The sequence below is a fragment of the Pungitius pungitius genome, chromosome 3, assembly GCF_949316345.1.
Source record: "Pungitius pungitius chromosome 3, fPunPun2.1, whole genome shotgun sequence".
Taxonomy (NCBI): domain Eukaryota; kingdom Metazoa; phylum Chordata; class Actinopteri; order Perciformes; family Gasterosteidae; genus Pungitius; species Pungitius pungitius.
In genome coordinates, this window is record NC_084902.1 from 16,451,828 (window position 1) to 16,473,467 (window position 21,640).

Genomic DNA, 21,640 nt, shown 5'->3' on the forward strand with positions numbered 1-21,640 from the left:
TGCGTACTTATAGATTATATTGTCTCTACATTGAGATCCTTAAGTTTCATTCCCAAATGCAGGACAAAAAAACATTAAACGTTATTGTTAAATTACCGGAATGAACAAATTTCACAGGATAAAACCATCTGATTATTAAAATAGGGGAATTACTTTTTAAGTCAATGTAAGGCATTTAATAAGGAGCACTTCATTTTGCTTACTCTACTTGGTTCGTATAAAGGATAAAATGGTGTGATATCATTCAAGACACCTGCCAAATTGGCTCCAATACTTTTTTACATTAACACCATGCCAGTATATCCTTGTGACAAACAATAGATTTTTAAAAAGCAATAGCAGTAACGTGTCACGGTCACATGGACTGAGCAGTATCGATGTGTTGAGATTTTAACCTCTCTGGTTTAATAAAGTCTTTGAATTTCTTTTAGATTATCAGTTTCAGTGAAAAGGGTTTTTGTCAAAGCTGCGTCAATAAAATATTCCCACAAAAGTTCATTAAACAATTGTTTCCAATGTTTTGATTGTTACAGCTGCTAAATTATTATTTATAATAGTGAACTCATCGTTTTAAGAGTTTGTCTAAATCATTTATTCATCCAAAGGTGTGTTTACAAACCCACTTATGCATCACATTTCACAAAGGGCTAGAGGAAGTACCAACTCAAATTGGTAAATGGGCAAAATAGACAGATTGAAGAGTGAATTTAAAATAAGTACAGTTGAACTGTATGGATAAAAATCCCTACAGGCAGCCGTCTAGAAGTAATGAGAATGAATAACCACTTTGCCCTGAACAGAACAAAAACTTAGTATCTCATAACATCTCAGAATAATTAACTTGAATGTTCACATTTTATTATACTAAGTAGTTCTACAACTTTTGACTAAGTAAGTGAACATCAAGACAGAGCTAGTGCAAAAATTCACTATTTCACAATTTCTAATTTGTGCCAGAGTTCTGCACCATGTTTTTCTTTGCCTGGAAGAAATGGGCTTCTATACCAATTTTAAAAGCCTGTTTCGTGGCTATTCGTACAATCGTCTTCTAGCAGTGTGGTATACAACATTATCATGTCCACCATGCAAATCTGATCTAATTTCCAGTGGGCAAATGGAGGCTTACAGAAAACCAATTTGTGTGAATGAAGTATGCTCATTGTAATAGTCATTTTTAAAAGGTTAACATGGTAGTATAGATCTGCAAAATGGAAGCACATGGATTTATGGAGGATATAATGTCACACAAATGTACACTGCGTGAAAAGAAACAAGCTCAATCTCCAGATAAAAAGTATTTCCCCATTAAAAGAAAGTCCTCATTCAGAATCGTATTACATCAATTAATGAATATTTTGTCATTTCCAAAATGTGTTTATTTCTCCCATCCAATGGTGGAAGAAAAAAAGACACTGAGGAACATTGGATGCTGTAACAAGAATTTAGTAGTTAGTTACCCTCAACCCATTCACATATTTTGTTGATGGCCCCCAAGAGACAAAAGCAAGCCAGATATCTGCAGTCAAACCACTTGAAATCAGTCCCCATCAAATGTGAGTAACCAAGCTTGGATAGATTAAGTCCCTTTTCCTCCCCCTACTGGTCTTTAGTTACACTCACATTATTTCCACACCTCATCAGCTGAATCTCATTATCTCTCCTCGTTCACACTAATAGTTGCACACCTGTTCTCTATGCTGTTAATCATTTCTGCTATTTCTAGTCCCTCTTTTCCTTTGCTCTTTGTCAGATTATTATTTCGCTATCCATGCAAGAGGCAACACTCACCTTCTGTACCTTTCGTGTCCTGCCGTGTCTTGAATGTACCGTCCAGACTCAGGTCAGATCAGTTTGGCTTAATCCGTCTGCTTGCTCTGCACAGTGTCCGGCTCCGCTGAGATTGACGAGCCTCTGCTGAGCAGCCGCCACTCCAGCCAGCTGACTTTGTCGAGAATGGAGGACAGCGAACGCCTTTTCCCGTTAACTGACAACTCATGCTCCATTTAACCTGAAGTGACTTCAGTTTGCTGTTTTGTGCCTGCCTTCGCGGCTACCCTTCAGCTGCCATCATCTCATTAAAAGTCATTCATTTTCCTGCATCTCGCTTTTGGGTCCTCTCTCTCCACATCACAGAAAGGGTATTAAAGACAGAAAAACCTTGGTCCAGTCAATAAACAGCATTTGACAATAAAATGCAACAGTTTACACATCAATAAGGGAATTCAGGTGTGATTAATAGTCTTCCCCCTTTTCCTCATAATCTCCCACACTATCACCTCCAACCTCCTCATAATCCTCTTTCGTAGCTGCCATGTCTTTTCTGGCCTCAGACAACTCTCCCCCTCCATTCCCTCCCGCACATTCCAGTGAACAAAGGCATGCGTAGCATCCTTCAGATCAAACTGAGCCCAGGCCTCTGCAATAGCAGTGGTGTTGCTCAGTATGCACACAGCTCTCTGGACCTTGGCCTGGTCTCCACCAGGAACTTGTAGTTTGGTGTGATGGTGGCAATGGCCGCATTCATGTCTTTGGGAATCACATCAGCACGGTACAAAAGGCAGCAAAGCATGTATTTGCCCGGGGCGAGGGTTGCATTTCACAAATTAATTAGCTGGCTCAAAGCAGGAGTTGGTGAACAACTTGACCTGCTAATGGTAACCCTTCTCAGCAGAGGTGACGAGGGCATAGGTGGCCAGAGAGACGTGGAAAAGAGGATATGGCACCAAGTTGGTGTGGCACTCGGTCAGATCCACATTGAGGGCGCCATCCAAAACGGAAGCAGTAATGGAGGACATAAAAGAGGGACTCTTATCTTACATAAACCTGCAGTCTGAGTGGTCCAGGGTGGTGTGAGTGGTCAGGATGGAGTTCTATGGCCCCACTAGAGTGGTGGACACCTGGGTAGATGTAGAACTCCAGCTTGGACTTCTTGCCATAGTTGACAGACAGACGGTCCATCAGTAGAGAGGTGAAGCCAAAGCCGATGCACCTCTGAAGCTATTCAGACTGTGGCGAGAGAGAGCGTTTAAATTAAAAAATGGATCCTCAGATATCAAGTTATCTACAAGTTTGTTAGTTACCCACCAGCACTACGTCGATGATCTCTTTACCGACGGTATAGTTTCCACTGACTTAGTTGTTGTTAGTAGAAAACTGCTGAAAACATAGAAATTAAAAAATCTGAAATATTTTTTTTCTGAAAATATAGAAATAACAAATACTGAAATGAATTTCAGAAAATGTTGAAAATGCAGATATAAAAAAGCAGAAATAAATTTCAAAAGATCTTTTGAAAATACAGAAATAACAAGTTTAAGTTAAAAAAACAATGCTGAAAATACAAAAATGAGAAAAGCTGAGATGAATTTAAAAAATGTAATTGTAGTAGTAGCATGAGTTGTAGTAGTAGATGTGGTACTGGTAGTACTATTGGTAGAAGAAATAGTAGTAGAAAAACTAGTACTAGTGGTGTCAGTAGTAGTACTAATACTAGTATCACTGTCACTGTTCAAAACCTGCACTCTTTGTTTCCGCCTTCCGTATGCTAGGTTTCATTCATACACGCGGGTCACCAGTGAGATTACTCATAATAATACATGTGAAACGCATGCACATCCTCATGTAAGAGCATACATACATATAACTGAAAAATGTATGCATACACATTTGAAACATTTATACAAATATATTTGAAACACTTATGTATCTAAACTTTGTATGTATATCGTTGTAATCATATGCAAGAGATTCAGTTATGAATGTATAACTGCTCTGCAATATAAACACAACCTTGTACACAAACACGATGATCTACAAAGGAACTGTAGTCAGCTTCAAATTCAATTCAAGAAGAAGTCTTTGCTAATTGTAATAATTAGAGAAGAAGAAAAAGTGGGCGTTTCCGTGCAATGACTTGAAATTGTAATGATGGTAATAAATCGAGTCAGAGTCCTATTTGCATAGACTTCCATACATTCAGAAATATTTCTGCATCCAGGACGCCGCTGTAAAACGGAAGATCAAAACGTTCACTGACCCGTTGGAAAAGAAAGTGATATGCACGCCGGTACGTGACGTCATCCCATTGTGTGCGCGTTTTGTCTTCTCAATCTACTTATCTATTGCTGTGACGATGCTGTTCGACGTAGGCTGAAAGGGAGAGTGTGTGCGAGTGTGTATGAGGAGCAAACAATGCCACAAAGCGGTGCGACGCAAGTGACTGCAGTGTCAACACGTGTTGTTTTTGTGTCTTTTAATATCACACTGTGATGGAGCAGACTTTTAAAGAGCATACATTCAGACGTTGTCCTTACACTTAAAAACCCACTAAGCAGCTATTTTGTCTTTTCAGGAGGCCTCACTCATCACACTACAACTACTAAAAGGCAGATTGTGCACAATATTCTAAGTCCTACAGTCTTGCTGAAGAAAAACAACCTCACCATCTGTAGTCTGCAGCACTATTTTTCATACATTTTTCAAGTGGCTCAAGTTGTTTTATAATCCCATCATCACCACTGCAAGAACGTTACTTCGGAAACAGGTTTTTAAAATATTTTCACCAATTACTGCCAACTGGGGCTGTGCTTAATATAACACCACATTAATCCTTGGAGCCTAGTGTTTGCTTTTGTGTATTACATTAAAACCAAAAAAAACTCCTCTATGACATCACAACCCCGCGTACACTTCCGCTCTGCACACTTCAATCCTGCCTCTGTGCGGCACGAATCGCCTCTCCTACAGATGAGTGGGCTGCAAGTGGAATTAGCTCTCCGTCATCCTGCTGGCTGAGCGCACCGGAGACTACTGCGGTACGATGCGGCGACGCACTGTGCCCAGCCGCGGAGGATGAGATGATGCGCAATGGCCGCACGAGTCTGTAGGGGGGGTTGCTCGACTCTTATACAGACGAAGGGACAGAAGCGGATGCACGTTTGACTCATTCGTACTCCTGAAGCGCCAGTGGTGCAGGCCGCCTGGATGGACGTGGCGGCGCTGATCTCAGTAAAGGACGCTCCACAGCCCGAGGAGGGGAGGAAGAGGACCTGTCTGTAAACAGCGACGAATCAGCGACACATTATGTAAAGGACGCTTCTTTCAAAACCTCGACCAGAAACACTGGAGCATCGAGGAAGGTGAGAGACAATCAAAGCTTTCCTCGTGCATCGCTTTCTCTCAAGACACGTTGGCTGGAGATGCCGATTTTCCAGGTGGTGTGTGGTTTTGATGTGGTTCATCTTCATCATAGTGGCAGCCTGCTGTGGCTGTTGTAATATGCATGGTCCAAACCTATTTATGTAAATGTCGTCTTTTTAAACTCTAGGTCAGTGAAAGTATATATATCTGGACACAATGTTTCAACTCATCTATGCTGATTATGCGCTGGTGATGCAACAACTGATCTAATTGGCACCATGATTGTGAATGTACATTTCTTTCAGAAAAATGATGTGTCTTTATTGTGTCTAAGTAGTCTTTGAAGAAGCCTCTTGAACTCCGACCTTTGACAGACTCACTGCCCCACGGACAGGATAGCTGTAATCCAGTTAGTCTCCCCCCATTTGTTATCATTTACATGATAATTACCATGAATCTGTCTATGTTGCTTCCTAATGAATCAGGAAAGTAATGCACGCATCACATTATTTAATTTCATTGTTTTGTCCCTGTTCCCTGCAGGTAGTTTTATGACTGCTGAGACCGGCCGACGGCAAGGGCGGTGAAGCTTTGATGACCGTTTTACTGACCATCAATTTAGGAGAATCAAACTTCTTATTATCCTCTTTGTTATCAGAGCTGACAGCTGGATGGCTGACCTGGGCAGGGGGAGGGGGGGGGTTTCACCAGAAGACTCTCAAAGTGAAAACAGAAGCACAACTTCATCTTTAAAAAGTGTTGTTTCTTCCTTTTTATTGTCCCAAAACTCAGATGTTGACAGAATGTTAAAGGACTGGCAAGATTCAGCTCTCTCTTGCACTATCAAGCAAAATAATGAGTAAGAATTACTCTATTTCGTAATGCTTAGCTACTTTTTTCTAAACTATGATATTTTTACCTTTGCGCTGTCACACTCTGAATCAAAAATAGACTCTTGATAGTGCCAGTGTTCTTTCACAAAATAGAAGTCCCGACAGGCTAAATCTTAATAAAGCATAAGTGAGGACTAAACAATAAAACCTAGATGAGGCCAACAACGAGCAGCATGCTCCAGCAGAACAACAACAACAACTACCCTTGCCTGAATGTGTCAGCCTCCACCAGGGAGATGCTGCAGAAGTGCTCCCGAGCCTCTTTGCCCTTCCCCAGCCGAATGGAGCTGGGCCTCGGAGACCTGCCGCTAATCCGGGGCCTCCGCGCCTGGGCCCTGTGCTCCAAGAACCGCCGGAAGGCTGGTGGTCTCCTGAGTGGGGGACAAGCCCCCACAACTTCTCCTGCAGGCCGTGGGGGTTCGACTTCCTGCACCCGGCCTGCAGATGTGTACCTGAACAGGGAGTGGGGTTGCATGGGGTACGGCCTTCCAGTGGGGCTGGATGCTAGGCAGGCTGGGATTGGATCTTTGGTCACGGTTGCCACTCTCAAGACCTCCGAGGGCAGCGGGAAGACACAGACCCAATGCCTCTTCCTCCGGACTGAGAAAGGGAGCTTTTTGTACTCCACGGCTAAGCCCAGTTCCGCTGTGACTCCCGGTGCAGCCTCCAGCGTGGTGGGGGGATGGCTGAGGGCGAAGACAGGAGGAGGCAGAGACATCCCAGCTGGGAAGAGGGACGGCGGACTGACTCCGCCGGCCCATATCGGAGTAAACCGGGTTAGGGTGCGATCCGGCCGCAGATGGAGGAAGTCCAGCAATCCAGCAGCCCGGGAGAAAACGGACATGAACAGAAAGCGGCAACAAAGTGGCAGGGAGGATCCCGCTGCAGAATTCACTCTGGAAGAAAGGCAGGAAGAGCGAGACAAAGGGGGCCTGGCCGGTAAACACTCTCCCAGAGGGGAGAAAGAGGAAGTGTGCAGAAGTCCAAGATGCTGCCACAGTGCTGCTCCCAAAAGTTGTATACAGAGAGCACAGAGGAAGGAAAGCCAGGATGATTGTGATGGAGGGGAAAGTCCTACAAGAGGTGCCTCGAACAGGCTGAACGGTGAGGTGAAAGGAATGAGGAAGCAGAGGCAAAAGGAGGAGGAGGAGGAGAAGGGAGGAATCTGTGGGTTAAAGTCATCCAGCTCACATTTGGCTGGACCAAACCCTGACCTAGAAGCTGAACACTTTCTTCCAGAATCCCACAGCAGCCGTGACGTTGAAGAGATTAAAAAAGCAGAGAGCAACGAGGAGCAGAGGACACAAAACCCCGAAGGCAAGGATAATTATTCAGAGAACGAGCAGGATACAAACTCTGAGGTTCAGAAAATGCTCACTGGAAATAATTATTTGATTCATGGCCACTCTGGACAGGTGACTGATGACTTTGTATCGTTTCTCTATAATGTGGATGCAGATCAAGAATCAGTGAAAGAGCTGAAGAAAGTTGATCGTGAAGAGGAGGAAGGAAGCATCAATCAGACTTCTGCTGAAATCATGGCTGTCCGGTATGAGTCTGTCTCCGCCTGCGCTTCCTCCATAAGCACTACAGTTTCCCTTGAACCATCCGCTCCTGTAGAGGGCAACGGCTGCTTTGCAGACGCTGTCAACTGTGGTTTTCCTACAGATCAGGAGAACAGCAGAAAAGATCACCTCCAGGGCTATCAACAAGGGACGGAAGAGCCAGGGATCGTTGGTACAGACAAATTAGTTGTCAGCAGACTTGAGCTGGGTGACGAGAACAACACAAAAGCCCAGTCTTTCATTCAAAATGGGTTGAACCCCAGTCAGCCAGAGGAGAGTGAAGCTTCATCATCGCCCCAAAGACGCAGAGATCCTTCCCTCTTTGATAAAAAGCTGAGGAGTGTGACAGGGAACAGGTGCAACTATTGTACAACTGGACTTAACAGAGCAGAGCCGAGGGAAGAGCTGGCGTGGGAAGCAAACGTGGAAGAGAATGTGCTGGAGAGAGTAAATCCTGACAAAGGAGATGAAGCTGGGGCGATTCGGCGGAAGGGGGGCATAGGCTGCGAACTGGACGATGGTGATGCAAAAGGGGATGACGGCATGGAACGTCACACTGCGGATGACAGAAATGACAGTCATAGACGGGAGGCAATACCAAACTGTGCAGGAAAAGACAAATGTAGGTCAGTGGAGTTTGAAGATGATCGCAGGGGAACGCAGAAAGAGGTCAGAGACCGCTGCGAACAGACACGCATCCCCCACGTTGAAGCAAATGAAGAGGCGAGCGCTAACGTCACTAATGTTGCCTGTGCTGATCCCTCCACCTCTCTTCCACCCACCCTGGCTAATCCTGCCCCCACTATGCCCCCCTTGGGATCCATGGCAACCGGCCTGCCCTGTCCTGAGGCGGTGGAGGAAGAGAAGAAGGAACGGTTTGGAGTGCCGGTCCGAGAACAAAAAAGAGGCCATGAAGGGAACGGGAGATTAGGGAGACAACCGGAGGAACAGGGTGAGGAGAGGGGCTCCACCGTGGCCACTGAGGAGGAGAGGGACAAGGAAGAGAAGGAGGAAGATGAGTTTGGAGTGTTCATGCAGGCGGAGGGGGAGCCGGCCTGGAGTGACGAACACGCCATGTCTGCCTCAGTGCCTTGTGGGAGCCGAGAACGTGTTGGTGAGTCTCACAGTTGTTAGTCTGTCTCTTTGTATGTCTCCTGGCCTTCCCTTCTCTCATTCCCTTTACTGTCCGTCTCTCCCCTCTGGGAGCTTAAGTTACTTTGCCTTTCCGGTTTGACATAGACATGGGACATAGGATCTTTTGGTTAAACTCAAATATGCTGACATTAAAAGGCATCAGAAGTCAAACAGAGTCTTTTAAAGACGTGTCAAACGTAGAGATTTAGAGACCGCACTTTCAAACTCGCTCAGTGTTTGTGCAGTTTTAATCTTTTGTGCTGTTTCAGGAATGCACACACATCACATGAACTCTACATCACAGCTAATCATCCTCCTATGTAACCATGCTGTGTGTTAAAATGTGAATTCTTCCATTTGTTACAGCATGAAGTATCAGCCAAGTATTGTTTTGAGGTACAATTACGGTGTTGCAAGAACTGTAACACAGTTCAGAAACAATTATATGGTGTGATGTTCTCAAACTCAGATAAAGTTCATACCTTTCCCCACACTTCTTCTCCATGGCAACAACAGTTTAAAACAAATTAACAATGTGAATACCTGGCAAAAGAAATCTTGGAATGGTATAGTCCTTTGGATCAAAATTACTAAATAATTAATACACGAATAAACCAGTAACCAAGTAACCAAATGGTGTCAGAATCCTCCACAGAGCTCTGAGCAAGAATGTCAACTGACTGACTAAAATAATTATCCGACAAATTGAATTGGCTCTTATTTAATCAACACAGATGCATCTGGGTGTGTGACGTCTTTGACTCTTTTGCTTTTTTGTTTTTCTGTGTTAATCAGTCCTTATGCACCTTGTTAGCTAATTAACTGAGCCCAATTTTGAGTTACGTCTAACTCAGGGATTTACTCATTATTTATTTCAGTTTCAGTATCCAGTTTATTCACCAATACATGTGTGTACCATAACATACAGAAGTGAGATAGACGGCAATACTACATTTTATATATTTTTTCAAATCTTTGGTCAGTGGCCCTCAATGTCTGATACTGATGCACTGGAGCCTCCTTTAACGTTAATGTGAGACACACCTGGCTTTCAACCAACTAAATAGTCACCAAAGCTATTGAGAGCATAATGGTCCGCTTTGAGAGAAGGTCAGGGTGGATAGTTGGGTCATACTGGTTGGGCCATGACATCCGATGTTTGTGTAAGAGATCAATGCATTCAACAACGTTCACACGTTCATAACTGATGCTGGACGCATACCTAGAGGGTCATAGTTTGACGCGTGGGGCAGTATTAGGTGAGTTCTGAATGACAATGGGTTAAACCGATGCGAACCACAGGTATGTCCCATAAGTAAAGTAATGAGCCTTCAATAGGTTAGTGACTATGCAACTAAAACATTATTTAATTGTGTGAAACTTAAAATGATTTGAACATCATGTAATAAACATGGAGAAACGTTTCTCGGTCTTGTAAGCACACTTGGCCCTGCAATAGAATTTAGGCTCTAGTTTTTCTTGACCTGAATTCCTAACCAATCCGTCATTCTTGCTACGTGGTATTAATCATTCAGAGTTGGGTTTAGAAAGGGGAGGGGGGCACAAAGAGGGCCTAGGACTCCGGGCTCCTTCTAGCCTGAGGTAATGGAGCAACGGGAACGAAGAAAGAATCTCACAAAGGCAACTCAAGTGTCACATAGATCATTTGTGCGATATCTCAGCAACGGAGGGTTAGATGGCGTCTAAGCAGCAAAAACCAACAACTCAATGAGACACAAACATTCACTTACTTCTTTCCTTGAAACAAGGTGATTAACGGTAAAGATTATCTCATCATACACTGCTGCTAAAAACAAAAGCTCAGGTTTGATACTCTTATCCCTACTGCCCCACGCGTTCCCTTCTGATGGTGAGTCTTAAGGGTTTTTGCCGATACAGATTCAACACCTACTTCCAACTAATGTTCCTGTGATGAACTGATCTCTGAGGAGTAAAATAACATCAACGCTTCTGATGATTTTGTGGAGGCTTTCATACTAAATTCTTGTTTGGCTTCTGAAAAATAAATTATGCTCTTTTAAGTAATTATACTCTGTACCAAATGTGTTGGTACAGTTTTACAGTGACTGGATATTTTATTTTTTAACCATGTTTGTGTTTCAAAAACAGCACTTGAAAACCATTCCATCGCTGGGGACTCGGCCCACTGGACGCCAGGCTGGACGGACAGCTCTTTCCATCAATCGGACAACACTTGGACAGCCTTTTCTCAGGATTCGTCAGGTGAAGGTAGCGATGGGGTGGCACAATGGTGGCCAAGCAGCGCCCTGGAAAAGAGCAGACTCTCGGCCAATCAGAATCTGGTAAGATTTAGTTGGTTTACTACGCGTGTCTAATGTTGCAGTAGAAAATTCACCCTCATATCTTCTTTTTGGTTTAACCGTGTCATTGAGGTCAAGCTTTACTGGCTGGGACTTTTGGCTTTTGACTGCTAAATCCTTGAGTTATTTGTCAAATGTACCTCCCATTTGTCAAATCCTATTGAAAAACCAGTATTCCAAAACATGTGGTTATTTCATGTGGACCATTTTTTAATTGTGATTAATGAGATTAATCAATTAATCAATCGATCACAATTTGGACTTCCAATAAGTTTATTAACATGATAAACTGCAATATTTGTGTTTAAAATGATCATGCTCATAGAAATGAATTGAATGAAGTGCTTCTGCCAACCAACATCACTTTCCCAGATTCCCAGAACTTTTTGGTTTTATTGCTATAATCCCAATGGGGCCAATTGCCCATTATAATAACTTTCGTTCCTAAAAAACTTTCAGGACCATTTTCATTCTGGACTATACAATACTAAAAGATGAGGAAGACAAAACAAGATTGCATTAGTAAACGTGTCAACAGAATTTGTCGAAACAAGCTCGCTGCTGGCCTCCAAGTAAATCAGTGACGACAATATACACGCAGGGAATTTGACAATATGAATTTAATATAGTTTATAAATCCAGGCTATTTTTATCAGGGCAGTTATACACCAGAAAACAGCCACCCAGTATGCTAACCCAGAGGTGTCAAAAAACTGCTCATGGATTATTTTAGGTAATCATTATTGGTTCAGCATTTGGGGCATCTTTGACATGTGCTTTTGATAGAAACGTTTGTCGGACTCAGCTTAAGCTTTTTCAGTTTCCTGCACACCATTACCATAGAAACACAGCTTGCCCTGACGCAGCTCCTGGGGATTGGTGGACTATATTTTCACCCTCAAAATCAGGGCCGGCCCTTCCTACAGGAAAGTTGTGGGGGGGGCGCCCTCACACACACACACACACATATATATTCAATTCAATTCAATTCAATTCAATTCATTTTATTTTGTATAGCCCAAAATCGCAAATTACAAATTTGCCTCAGAGGGCTTTACAGTCTGTACACATGCAACATCCTCTGTCCCGAAACCCTCACATCGGCACAGGAAAAACTCCCCAAAATATGAAAAAACCCTTCAATGGGGAAAAAAGGGAAGAAACCTTAGGGAGAACGTCAGAGGAGGGATCCCTCTCCCGGGATGGACAGACTGCAATGGATGTCATGTGTACAGAATCAACAATGTAAAAGATGTACAATACACTCAATTTCTCTAACAGAAATGATACAAGTAATTGCAAGTAGCAGAACAAGTGTACGGCAGGACCCCTGCAGGGACAACCTCCATCAGATAGAACCACCATCCACAGAGGCTTCTGTGGGGAGGGAGAGCAGAAAGATGTTGGTTTTTGATGACAGTAATATGAATCATATTTAAAGTAATGATGATGGCAGCAGCAGGTGTCAGCAGAGCCATGAGCCAGGAGTCAGAACCGGGGTCCGCACGAAACTATGATCCACGGAGACCTGCTAGGCGAGAAAGCACAAAAAACTCCCGGAAAGAAGCTTAATTAGTGATGTACATTAATAAAACATGGATGATTGTGGGAGGAGAGAGTGAGAGTGTGAGAGTGAAAGAGGGGCTCGGTGTGTCCTAAGAAGTCCCCCGGCAGTCTAAGCCTAGAGCAGCTTAACTAAGGGCTGGTCCAGGCTAACCTGAGCCAGCCCTAACTATAAGCAATATCAAAGAGGAACGTTTTAAGCTTTATCTTAAATGAACTGACCGAGTCTGCCCCTCGGACTGAAAGTGGAAGCTGGTTCCACAAAAGAGGAGCTTGATAACTGAAGGCTCTGGCCCCCATCCTACTTTTTAAAACTCTAGGAACCACAAGTAGCCCAGCATCTACGGAGCGTAGATGCCTTGTAGGGCAATACGGTGTAACAAGCTCTTTAAGATAAGACGGTGCCTCACCAGCAAGTGCCTTGTAGGTGAGGAGAAGTACCTTAAATTCTATTCTTGATTTAACAGGAAGCCAGTGCAGAGAAGTTAACACAGGAGTTATATGATCCCATTTCTTAGTTCTTGTTAATACACGTGCTGCAGCATTCTGAATCAGTTGGAGAGGTTTAAGCGATTTACAAGAGCAGCCTGATAACAAAGAATTACAGTAATCCAGTCTAGAAGTAACAAATGCATGAACTAGTTTTTCTGAATCACTTTGAGACAGAAAGTTCCTGATTTTCGATATATTCCGTAGATGAAAAAAGGCAGTCCTTGAAGTCTTCTTTATATGAGAGTTGAAGGACATATCCTGGTCGAAGAGAACTCCAAGATTTCTGACGGTGCTGTTGGATACCAGAGCAATTCCATCCATAGAGACTGTATCACGTGACAGCTGACTTCGAAGGCGCTCTGGGCCTATCATGATAACTTCCGTTTTTTCCGAGTTTAACATCAGGAAGTTGCAGGTCATCCAAGTTTTAATGTCTCCAAGACAGTCCTGAAGTCTAACAAGTTGGTTGGTGTCTTCTGGCTTGATCGATAGATACAGTTGAGTATCGTCTGCATAACAATGGAAGTTTATGCGGTGTTTTCTGATAACGTCGCCCAAAGGAAGCATGTACAGGGTAAATAGAATCGGTCCAAGCACAGAACCTTGTGGGACTCCGTGACCAACATTCGTGGTCCTCGATGATTCACCGTTCACAAACACAAACTGGGATCGATCCGATAAATAAGATTTAAACCAGCTGATGCCAATCAAGTGTTCCAGTCTCTGCAGCAGGATACGGTGATCGATGGTGTCAAATGCAGCACTGAGGTCCAGCAATACAAGAAAAGATACAAGTCCTTGGTCCGATGCAAGTAGAAGATCATTTGTAATTTTCACCAGTGCCGTTTCTGTGCTGTGATGCATTCGAAATCCTGACTGGAAATCCTCGAACAAAGCATTGTTTTGTAGAAAGTCACATAATTGATTCGCGACAGATTTCTCCAGGATCTTAGCGAGGAAGGGAAGATTAGAGATGGGTCTGTAGTTAGCCAACACCTCTGGAGCTAGAGTAGGTTTCTTCAGAAGAGGTTTAATTACAGCTACCTTGAAGGACTGTGGTACATGTCCTGTCAACAAAGACAGATTCATAATATCCAGTAGGGATGTGCTAATTAACGGAAAAACTTCCTTAAGCAGCTTAGTTGGAATCGGATCCAGGAGACAAGTGGAAGAGTTGGATTTCAAAATTGTAGAAGTCAGTTGATCAAGGTTGATGGAAGAGAAACCATCCAAGTAGGTATCAGGGCCCACGGCTGCATCCAAGGATCCTACATCCGCGGACGGGTTGGCTCCGGTTGGGGGTAGTAGACCATCAATTTTCTCTTTGATAGTCAGAATCTTATTATTGAAGAAGTTCATAAAGTCGTTACTACTGAGGTCCACAGGAATACACGGCTCGACAGCGCTGTGACTCTCTGTCAGTCTGGCTACAGTGCTGAAGAGAAACCTGGAGTTGTTTTTATTTTTCTCGATTAATGATGAGTAATAGGATGCTCTTGCGTTACGGAGAGCCTTCTTATATGTTTTAACGCTGTCTTGCCAAGTTAGCCTAGATCCTTCTGATTTGGTGGAACGCCATAACCCATATATATATATGTGTGTGTGTGTGTGTGTGTGTGTGTGTACACACTCACCTAAAGGATTATTAGGAACACCATACTGTGTTTGACCCCCTTTCGGCTTCAGAACTGCCTTAATTCTACGTGGCATTGATTCAACAAGGTGCTGAAAGCATTTTTTTGAAATGTTGGCCCATATTGATAGGATAGCATCTTGCAGTTGATGTAGATTTGTGGGATGCACATCCAGGGCACCAAGCTCCCGTTCCACCACATCCCAAAGGTGCTCTATTGGGTTGAGATCTGGTGACTGTGGGGGCCATTTTAGTACAGTGAACTCATTGTCATGTTCAAGAAACCAATTTGAAATGATTCAAGCTTTGTGACATGATGCATTATCCTGCTGGAAGTAGCCATCAGAGGATGGGTACATGGTGGCCATAAAGGGATGGACACGGTCAGAAACAATGCTCAGGTAGGCCGTGGCATTTGAACGATGCCCAATTGGCACTAAGAGGTGTGCCAAGAAAACAACCCCCATACCATTACACCAGCAGCCTGCACAGTGGTAACAAGGCATGATGGATCCATGTTCTCATTCTGTTTACACCAAATTCTGACTCTTCCATCTGAATGTCTCAACAGAAATCCAGACTCATCAGACCAGGCAACATCAGTCTTCAACTGTCCAATTTTGGTGAACTCTTGCAAATTGTAGCCTCTTTTTCCTATTTGTAGTGGAGATGAGTGGTACAAATGCTTTGCTGCACACCTCGGTTGTAACGAGTTCTTCAAAGTTGCTCTTCTATCAGCTTGAATCAGTCGGCCCATTCTCCTCTGACCTCTAGCATCAACGAGACTTTTTTGTAGAGCGTGTCGACGAGCACCTGTGTGCCAACTTTCAAGTTGATCGGACATCGGGGGCGGAAACTGGCCTAGTGTGGTCTTTTTTAAATTTCTAGACGGCGCTATAGAGACATTTCTTTATACACAAAGGTGAGACCCAAAAATGATCACATTTTTTAACAGTGCAGATATCCAAGCCAAATTTAACAACTTTTTGAATATGAAAGAGGCCCCAAAAAGGCCCGCGGTTTGTGATAAGAATAATAATAATAATTCCATGAAATACAATAGGTTCCTCTACGACTAGTCGTAGCGAGGACCTTAACAAGTTAGCAATAAATTCCTAGGATCTGGGATCATATAATAACATCCTGACACAAGTAGTGTTGGTATCAAAATTCTTCAGTCTCCCAGTGGACATTAAACTCAGCAAAACGATGCAGATGAAAAATGAGCTGTGTGGAAAGCTGCAGTATTGGGAGAAAAGTACTTTAATGTGCTTACAGTGCCATGAAGAGGCCTTTTACTTCATATTTGTTGAACTATAGAGGGCTGCAAAACTCTGGTAGAACTGATGAGGTCTCTTTGTCTCCCACCACCACTCCTTAGGAGTCTGTTTTTGGTGAAGCCTTCCCCTCGCCGCCTTGTCCGTCCTCAGATGACCCCTGTGACCTACATACTGTCCCCACGCTGTCCCATCTCTTTAGGGCAAGAGCCAGCCATGACCTGGGGTAGGTGAACCATCTCCACTGAGCCCACTGCATGTCACTTATTATAGCCGGTTCATTTTTGGTTCACTGTAAATTGTTCTGCTGCAGCATTTGATAGCACATTATTCCCACTTCTTATAGGATATTTTGGTGCCACAGAAACTACACAACCTGCTTGTCAACAGCTTAAGCAAAATTAAGTTGAGCATTCTTGCTCCCCGTCAGAAGCTCATATTTACTGTAAATCTGACAGGCAATAAATGCAGCATTTTGTATTATTTCTTAGGTTTTCATATGATTTTTCAGCTGGGGGTTCATAATGTATTTAAATCCAAACATTTTGGGCGAAGTCGGTATCTTTCGGCATTATTATGCTATTTTCCTAAGCCCTTCTTAGGATGTTTCCTGCATACACTGACGTGGGTTTCTGCATGAAGACATTACAACATATCTAAATAAAAATATTCCTCAGTGTGCATTACTTGATGCTGTATTTTTTGTGACTGCTTCTGTCCACAGCAGCTTTACTTATGAGAGAACAGTTACATCTACAAACTTTGCAGAGCTAACAGTTACTGAGCCAGTGCTACGTTTATTGATTAGCTTACTTTACCTACTTTCTCTGGTTTTCACGAGGTCATTTCCATCTTAAACACTTTTAACGTGTATTGCAGAAGAAACAAAATCATTTTGTATTAGACATTGTTATTATTAGTGCAGCAGTTAAATGCCTGTAAATCAGACACAAAAAGTTTGATACTGTGTGAGTTTAGTCTGAGTTGTCACTCAACATAACGTGATAACTTAATTTAAAGAAATTGTAAATCATACATTTTTCCAAGTGCATCAGTCTATTTGTTTCTTTACATATTTACGTTAAATTTAAGTCAGAGTTGTACAATAATGTACCAGAGCTTTCTGGAAAGAAGTACATTTCAAACAAAAACGAGTGGGTTGTGTGCAGTTATGTGGATTGCGACCACCATGTGGTTAGAGTGGAGAAGTGCAAAGTGGAAGTGCTGAAGACCATTTCTGAAAATAGGACATGGATACTTATTTATATATACAGCTAAAGAAAGACGTGTTTTGCATGACTGGTTATCAAATACAGCATATATTTGATCATTTCTGCTTCAGCATTTGTGTTTCATTCAGCGCGCGCTGAATGACGAAACCTTTCCTCACATGCTCTGTGACAGAAAAACAACATCAACTAAACCATTGCATCATGTGCGTTGTTCTCTTTGACCCCGCAGGCTGTTGGACGGTTTCCACGACTTGAACAAAATGATTTGCCAGAGATACAGGAGAGCGAACGGCGTGTCTCGTGACCTGCTGCTGAGGTCTTTACACCTGGAGCCGCCGTACCCTGTGAGTATCATCTCTAACCCGGGAATGGCACAGGACGAATGGCACTGGCTTTCTGTGAGAAAACACTGCAAATGGAATGTTACATCAAGTGATTTATCTCCCCACACACACACACACAAACACACCTTCTACGGATACGCATTTCATGCAGAGGGAGTCGCACAGAGCGCTAAGTGTTCTGTTCCGAAGCTCATAAGCCTCAAGGTTGTTAGATAGAATCGGTCGGGACTTGCCTTCGTAGATTGTAAAATGACCAGGCGGTGCAGTTTGACTGACGGAACCTGCGGCTCCATTCAAATGAAGTGACCGGTTTTCTATGCAAATCACTCCTCCAAGCGGCGGACTAACCAGGCAGGCTGGTCACACAGTTATTTTTGATGTAGCATTGTAGGAAATACACCTCTTCCAGTTTCCTTCCAAACATGTTTTATTGTTTTATCCATTCATCATCATCTTTTCTTATTATTCAGTAATTCGGTATCTATGTGTAAGTTAAATCGTGGGCTATAATTTTCTTTTTAATTATTTGGAAACTACTGGATTGGATATTTTCTCATGTGTTAATCATATATAGGATTAACCAAGCCCACCAGAGCTTTACATACATACATACATACATACATACATACATACATACATACATACATACATACATACATACATACATCTTCATTTATTTATGATTTATTGGTCAAATGTTGTACTCTTAATATACAATGATATATTTTGTTGATTCAATAATTATTGTCTCTACTTTCAAATTAAAGATGCCCTGGATAGCATTTTGGGATCTTTCAGCAGAAATGGAATATAAAATACATTACTAGGTTTTCATCAGTGAAATATCAGCTGAAACTAATAATTGTTGTTGAATCAACCTTCATGGGCTCCTCTTCAGACCTCTTCATCATCAAGTCATCCTTGTTTCACTGCAAATTTTCTACAGTAGCTCAGACCAGACAAACTGGGGCTCTAGAGACAACTGTTACATGCTGTAATAACTTCAAAAACAATGGATTAATGAACACATCACTTTTATGTTTGATTTTAGCAGGTGTTCACTTCGTATAATATTGCTTCTGCGCCGTTCTCATCCTCGCAGGAAAGCAGAACTGCAACCTCGGCAGCCAATCGCCACCTCTCCCCCGGCCTCCCCTCAGCCAATCGGCGCGCTCAGAATGCCGCAGCTAAGCGACGGCTGTCCTACGACCACACCAAAAACGTCATTGAATAACTGCGCGGGCTCAGTTGTGGTTGGACTGTGATTCATCCATGTTTACCCGAAGAACTGCAGGGTTTTAAGCCGGTCATGTCGGCCACATGTCGCGTAGACAACATGTACTATCTGCTAGTCAAATACCGACTGGCCTTTTGACTCTTTGCACTCTCCCTGTTTATTTAAACCTGAGCCAGTGAGTAGAAACAACCTGGAAGGAATCTGAGCAACACTTTGGTTTTTAAAAGTTGTCTCCTGCGGATCCTGTTGATGTATACTGGTGGAGCGTTTGTGCCACCTTGTTCACCACCACCAACACCACCACATTTCTATTCTCATGTTCCCCCGTTGAACTTGATAACAGCTGGTTGTCAAAGATTGTTTGTGCGATCACCTGTGGCTTCGAGGTTGTAACTATGTCACGTAAGAGTCAAGACATTTTTTAATGTTACCACATCAACCTGGGATTTTACCCTCCTGTTCATTTATTACCTGAAATTGTACCTTAACAGCACTATTTTATCTGTGTCAAAGCTGCTGTTTTGGGCTGGAGTTGTTTCATGTTAGAACTAGGCCAGTGCCCATTTGTGTTGTCCCTATTTAAGTGTGGGTTCATTGCTTGAATAACTGCTGCGGTGAAGAAGAAAAGTATGTTTGTGAGGTCGATATAGCCAGCGCACGGCAGCATGACTGAGCTCCGGTCAGCGGGCCTGTTAGCGACATGCCAACGCCTGCAAAGCCCTGAAGCTCCTCCCCCGCTGCTGCAGAGCATTTATTCAAAAATGTTTACCGATCCGAATGTCCAAATTGCTACAAAGTCAACAAATTTCTCCATGTGAACCCCAGAAAACCCCACCAAGTGTAAAGTAGTTGAGAGTAAGGCTTCCCTAGAAATGCAAAGGTCACACAGATTTCGGAGCTAAACAAAAAAAGATTGATTTGCAAGGAATGAATGATTCAAGTAAATATCATTTACTTTTTTTCTTACATTCAAAACTTGAGATGAGTTCGCTGTCTGTCTTATGTGTATTGGTTGTGTCTGTCATTTCATACCCGTTTCTCCTCCCCTTTTCATTTTACCTTTTGCTAAATATTATGCAGAATATGAATTTTCTCCACTCAAATGAGATTTCTTCCTCTTCTTAAGCAACAGTACCTTTTTTGAGCTATTCTGTATTTTAAAATGACACATCTAATACACACACGCTTTCTGTAAGAACTAAATTTACAATAATAATTTCAAATACAGAAATAGAAATGCGCGAGAAAAAAACAACTGCCTTTTGCTTACACTCAACACAGGCTTTTACCTCATAACGGCAAGACATCTTAAAGCCAAACACGTAACATGTCAACTTTGAACAGAAACTCACTGTACAACACATCTCCACCAATAATGTCAGCTGCATGTCAAAGCTTTTGAAAGAGAAAGTAAACAAATCATGTGATTCATCTGTAGAGCATTGCTTTTACTTTCAGGATGTTGAAAATGCATCTCACATCTTCTCCTTTTACATTTTGCAGAGTGATGCATGTGCTGTTTTAATTTGTCTTTGCCACAGAATAGCGATGGAAATGAGTCCTTAACAAAATGATTTGGTTCCTCTGAGAAATAAGTTTGTCTTCCAGTTAGTGCCAACAGGAACACCGATGCAAGTGCCAATGTTTACGAGGACCGAAGCCGACCGGTTCAGGAGGAAACATCGCTGCTTGTTTCTCAGACACGATTAAGTGGACTCAAACTCCAAATTCTGACACGTGATGTTTCTATATTTTCCTTTGTCTTTCTGTGCAGCTTTCCTCTCTTTCAGTACACTCGCAGTTGAGTCCACTTCACGGAAAAAAACTTGAACCTAGCTGCCAATCAAAACAATGTTTTTTTTTATGAGAACATTGTTCATATTATGACTGTGTCAATGATGCACTGTACAATTTGAACTTAGACATACTGTTGCATCCTGTCAACACAGAGTGTATTTCACTTCGTGATGATGTTCTGAATCAACCACGTGCGTGTGAGTGTGTGTGTGTGTCTGCCATTTGTATAAACTACAAATTGCTGAGAAAGAATAATATGAATATTTTCAGATTTGTTCAAATGAGAAAGAAGGAGTTGCCTTGGTAACCGATGTAATAAAACAATACAGTGTGATTGCTGGTTGCTTCTTGGTGACATTCAGAAGAATTCAACGCTTTTAAATGACACATTCACTAACTGGCAATACCTTTGCTTTAAAAATCATTTTAAAATATATTTTTATATGTATATGATGTATGTAAATATATAATATTCAAAACATGCACGTTATATAAAATCATGCAGATTTTTGGACAGTATGTCAATCTCCTGCAGGAGTATTCAGATCTTGCATAAGGATGACGTATGCAAGAATTAGAAGTCAGACTCTTGTGCAAAGAATTAGGCATATTTCCAATTCATTACTATGCTGTTATGTGATTTTTGCATGGTTACTCAGACTTGAATGCTACAGTCCTTGTTTCCAGTTGATAAGACATCAATTAAGTTATCTAATAAATAATGAAGAAGAGGATTCAAAAAAGAAATACTATTTTGTGTAAATAGCAGCTGAGCTGGTGGAAATCTCCTGGTCACAAGCCTGAACTTTTAGCCGGTAGGCAAACCAGCCCTGTCTCCCCCTGACTATGAATACACAGAGACTAACAAATAGATTAAACAGCCCAGTGTTATGTCAACCATGTTTAGCGGAAAACAACATGTTATGTAATGTGCTCAGATCTGTCTATAGGTGTATTTGCACAGGTTTGTGCAGACAATAAATGTTATTTAT

The 21,640-nt window shown here is 42.4% G+C and overlaps 1 protein-coding gene and 1 pseudogene across 1 annotated transcript; one reads left to right on the plus strand and one right to left on the minus strand.

Annotated features, from left to right (window-relative positions):
* Positions 1–1,451: 1,451 nt before the first annotated feature.
* On the minus strand, positions 1,452–3,146 carry LOC119222337 (tubulin alpha-1 chain-like; annotated as a pseudogene).
* A 3,340-nt stretch (positions 3,147–6,486) lies between these two features.
* Positions 6,487–20,982, plus strand: si:ch211-14c7.2 (uncharacterized). The gene is made up of 5 exons (XM_062561265.1): positions 6,487–8,711; positions 10,862–11,055; positions 16,143–16,264; positions 17,500–17,614; positions 18,717–20,982. The coding sequence occupies exons 1-5, from the start codon at positions 6,506–6,508 to the stop codon at positions 18,846–18,848; spliced, it is 2,769 nt and encodes a 922-aa protein (XP_062417249.1). The 5' UTR covers positions 6,487–6,505; the 3' UTR covers positions 18,849–20,982.
* Positions 20,983–21,640: the final 658 nt, after the last annotated feature.

Bases quoted from the DNA above. Each gene is read 5' to 3' on its own strand.
- si:ch211-14c7.2 (XM_062561265.1), top strand. From the start codon at position 6,506: ATGGGGTACGGCCTTCCAGTGGGGCTGGATGCTAGGCAGGCTGGGATT. The intron at 11,056-16,142 runs GTAAGATTTAGT...ACCACTCCTTAG, and splicing joins TCTCGGCCAATCAGAATCTG to GAGTCTGTTTTTGGTGAAGC. The intron at 17,615-18,716 runs GTGAGTATCATC...TCATCCTCGCAG, and splicing joins ACCTGGAGCCGCCGTACCCT to GAAAGCAGAACTGCAACCTC.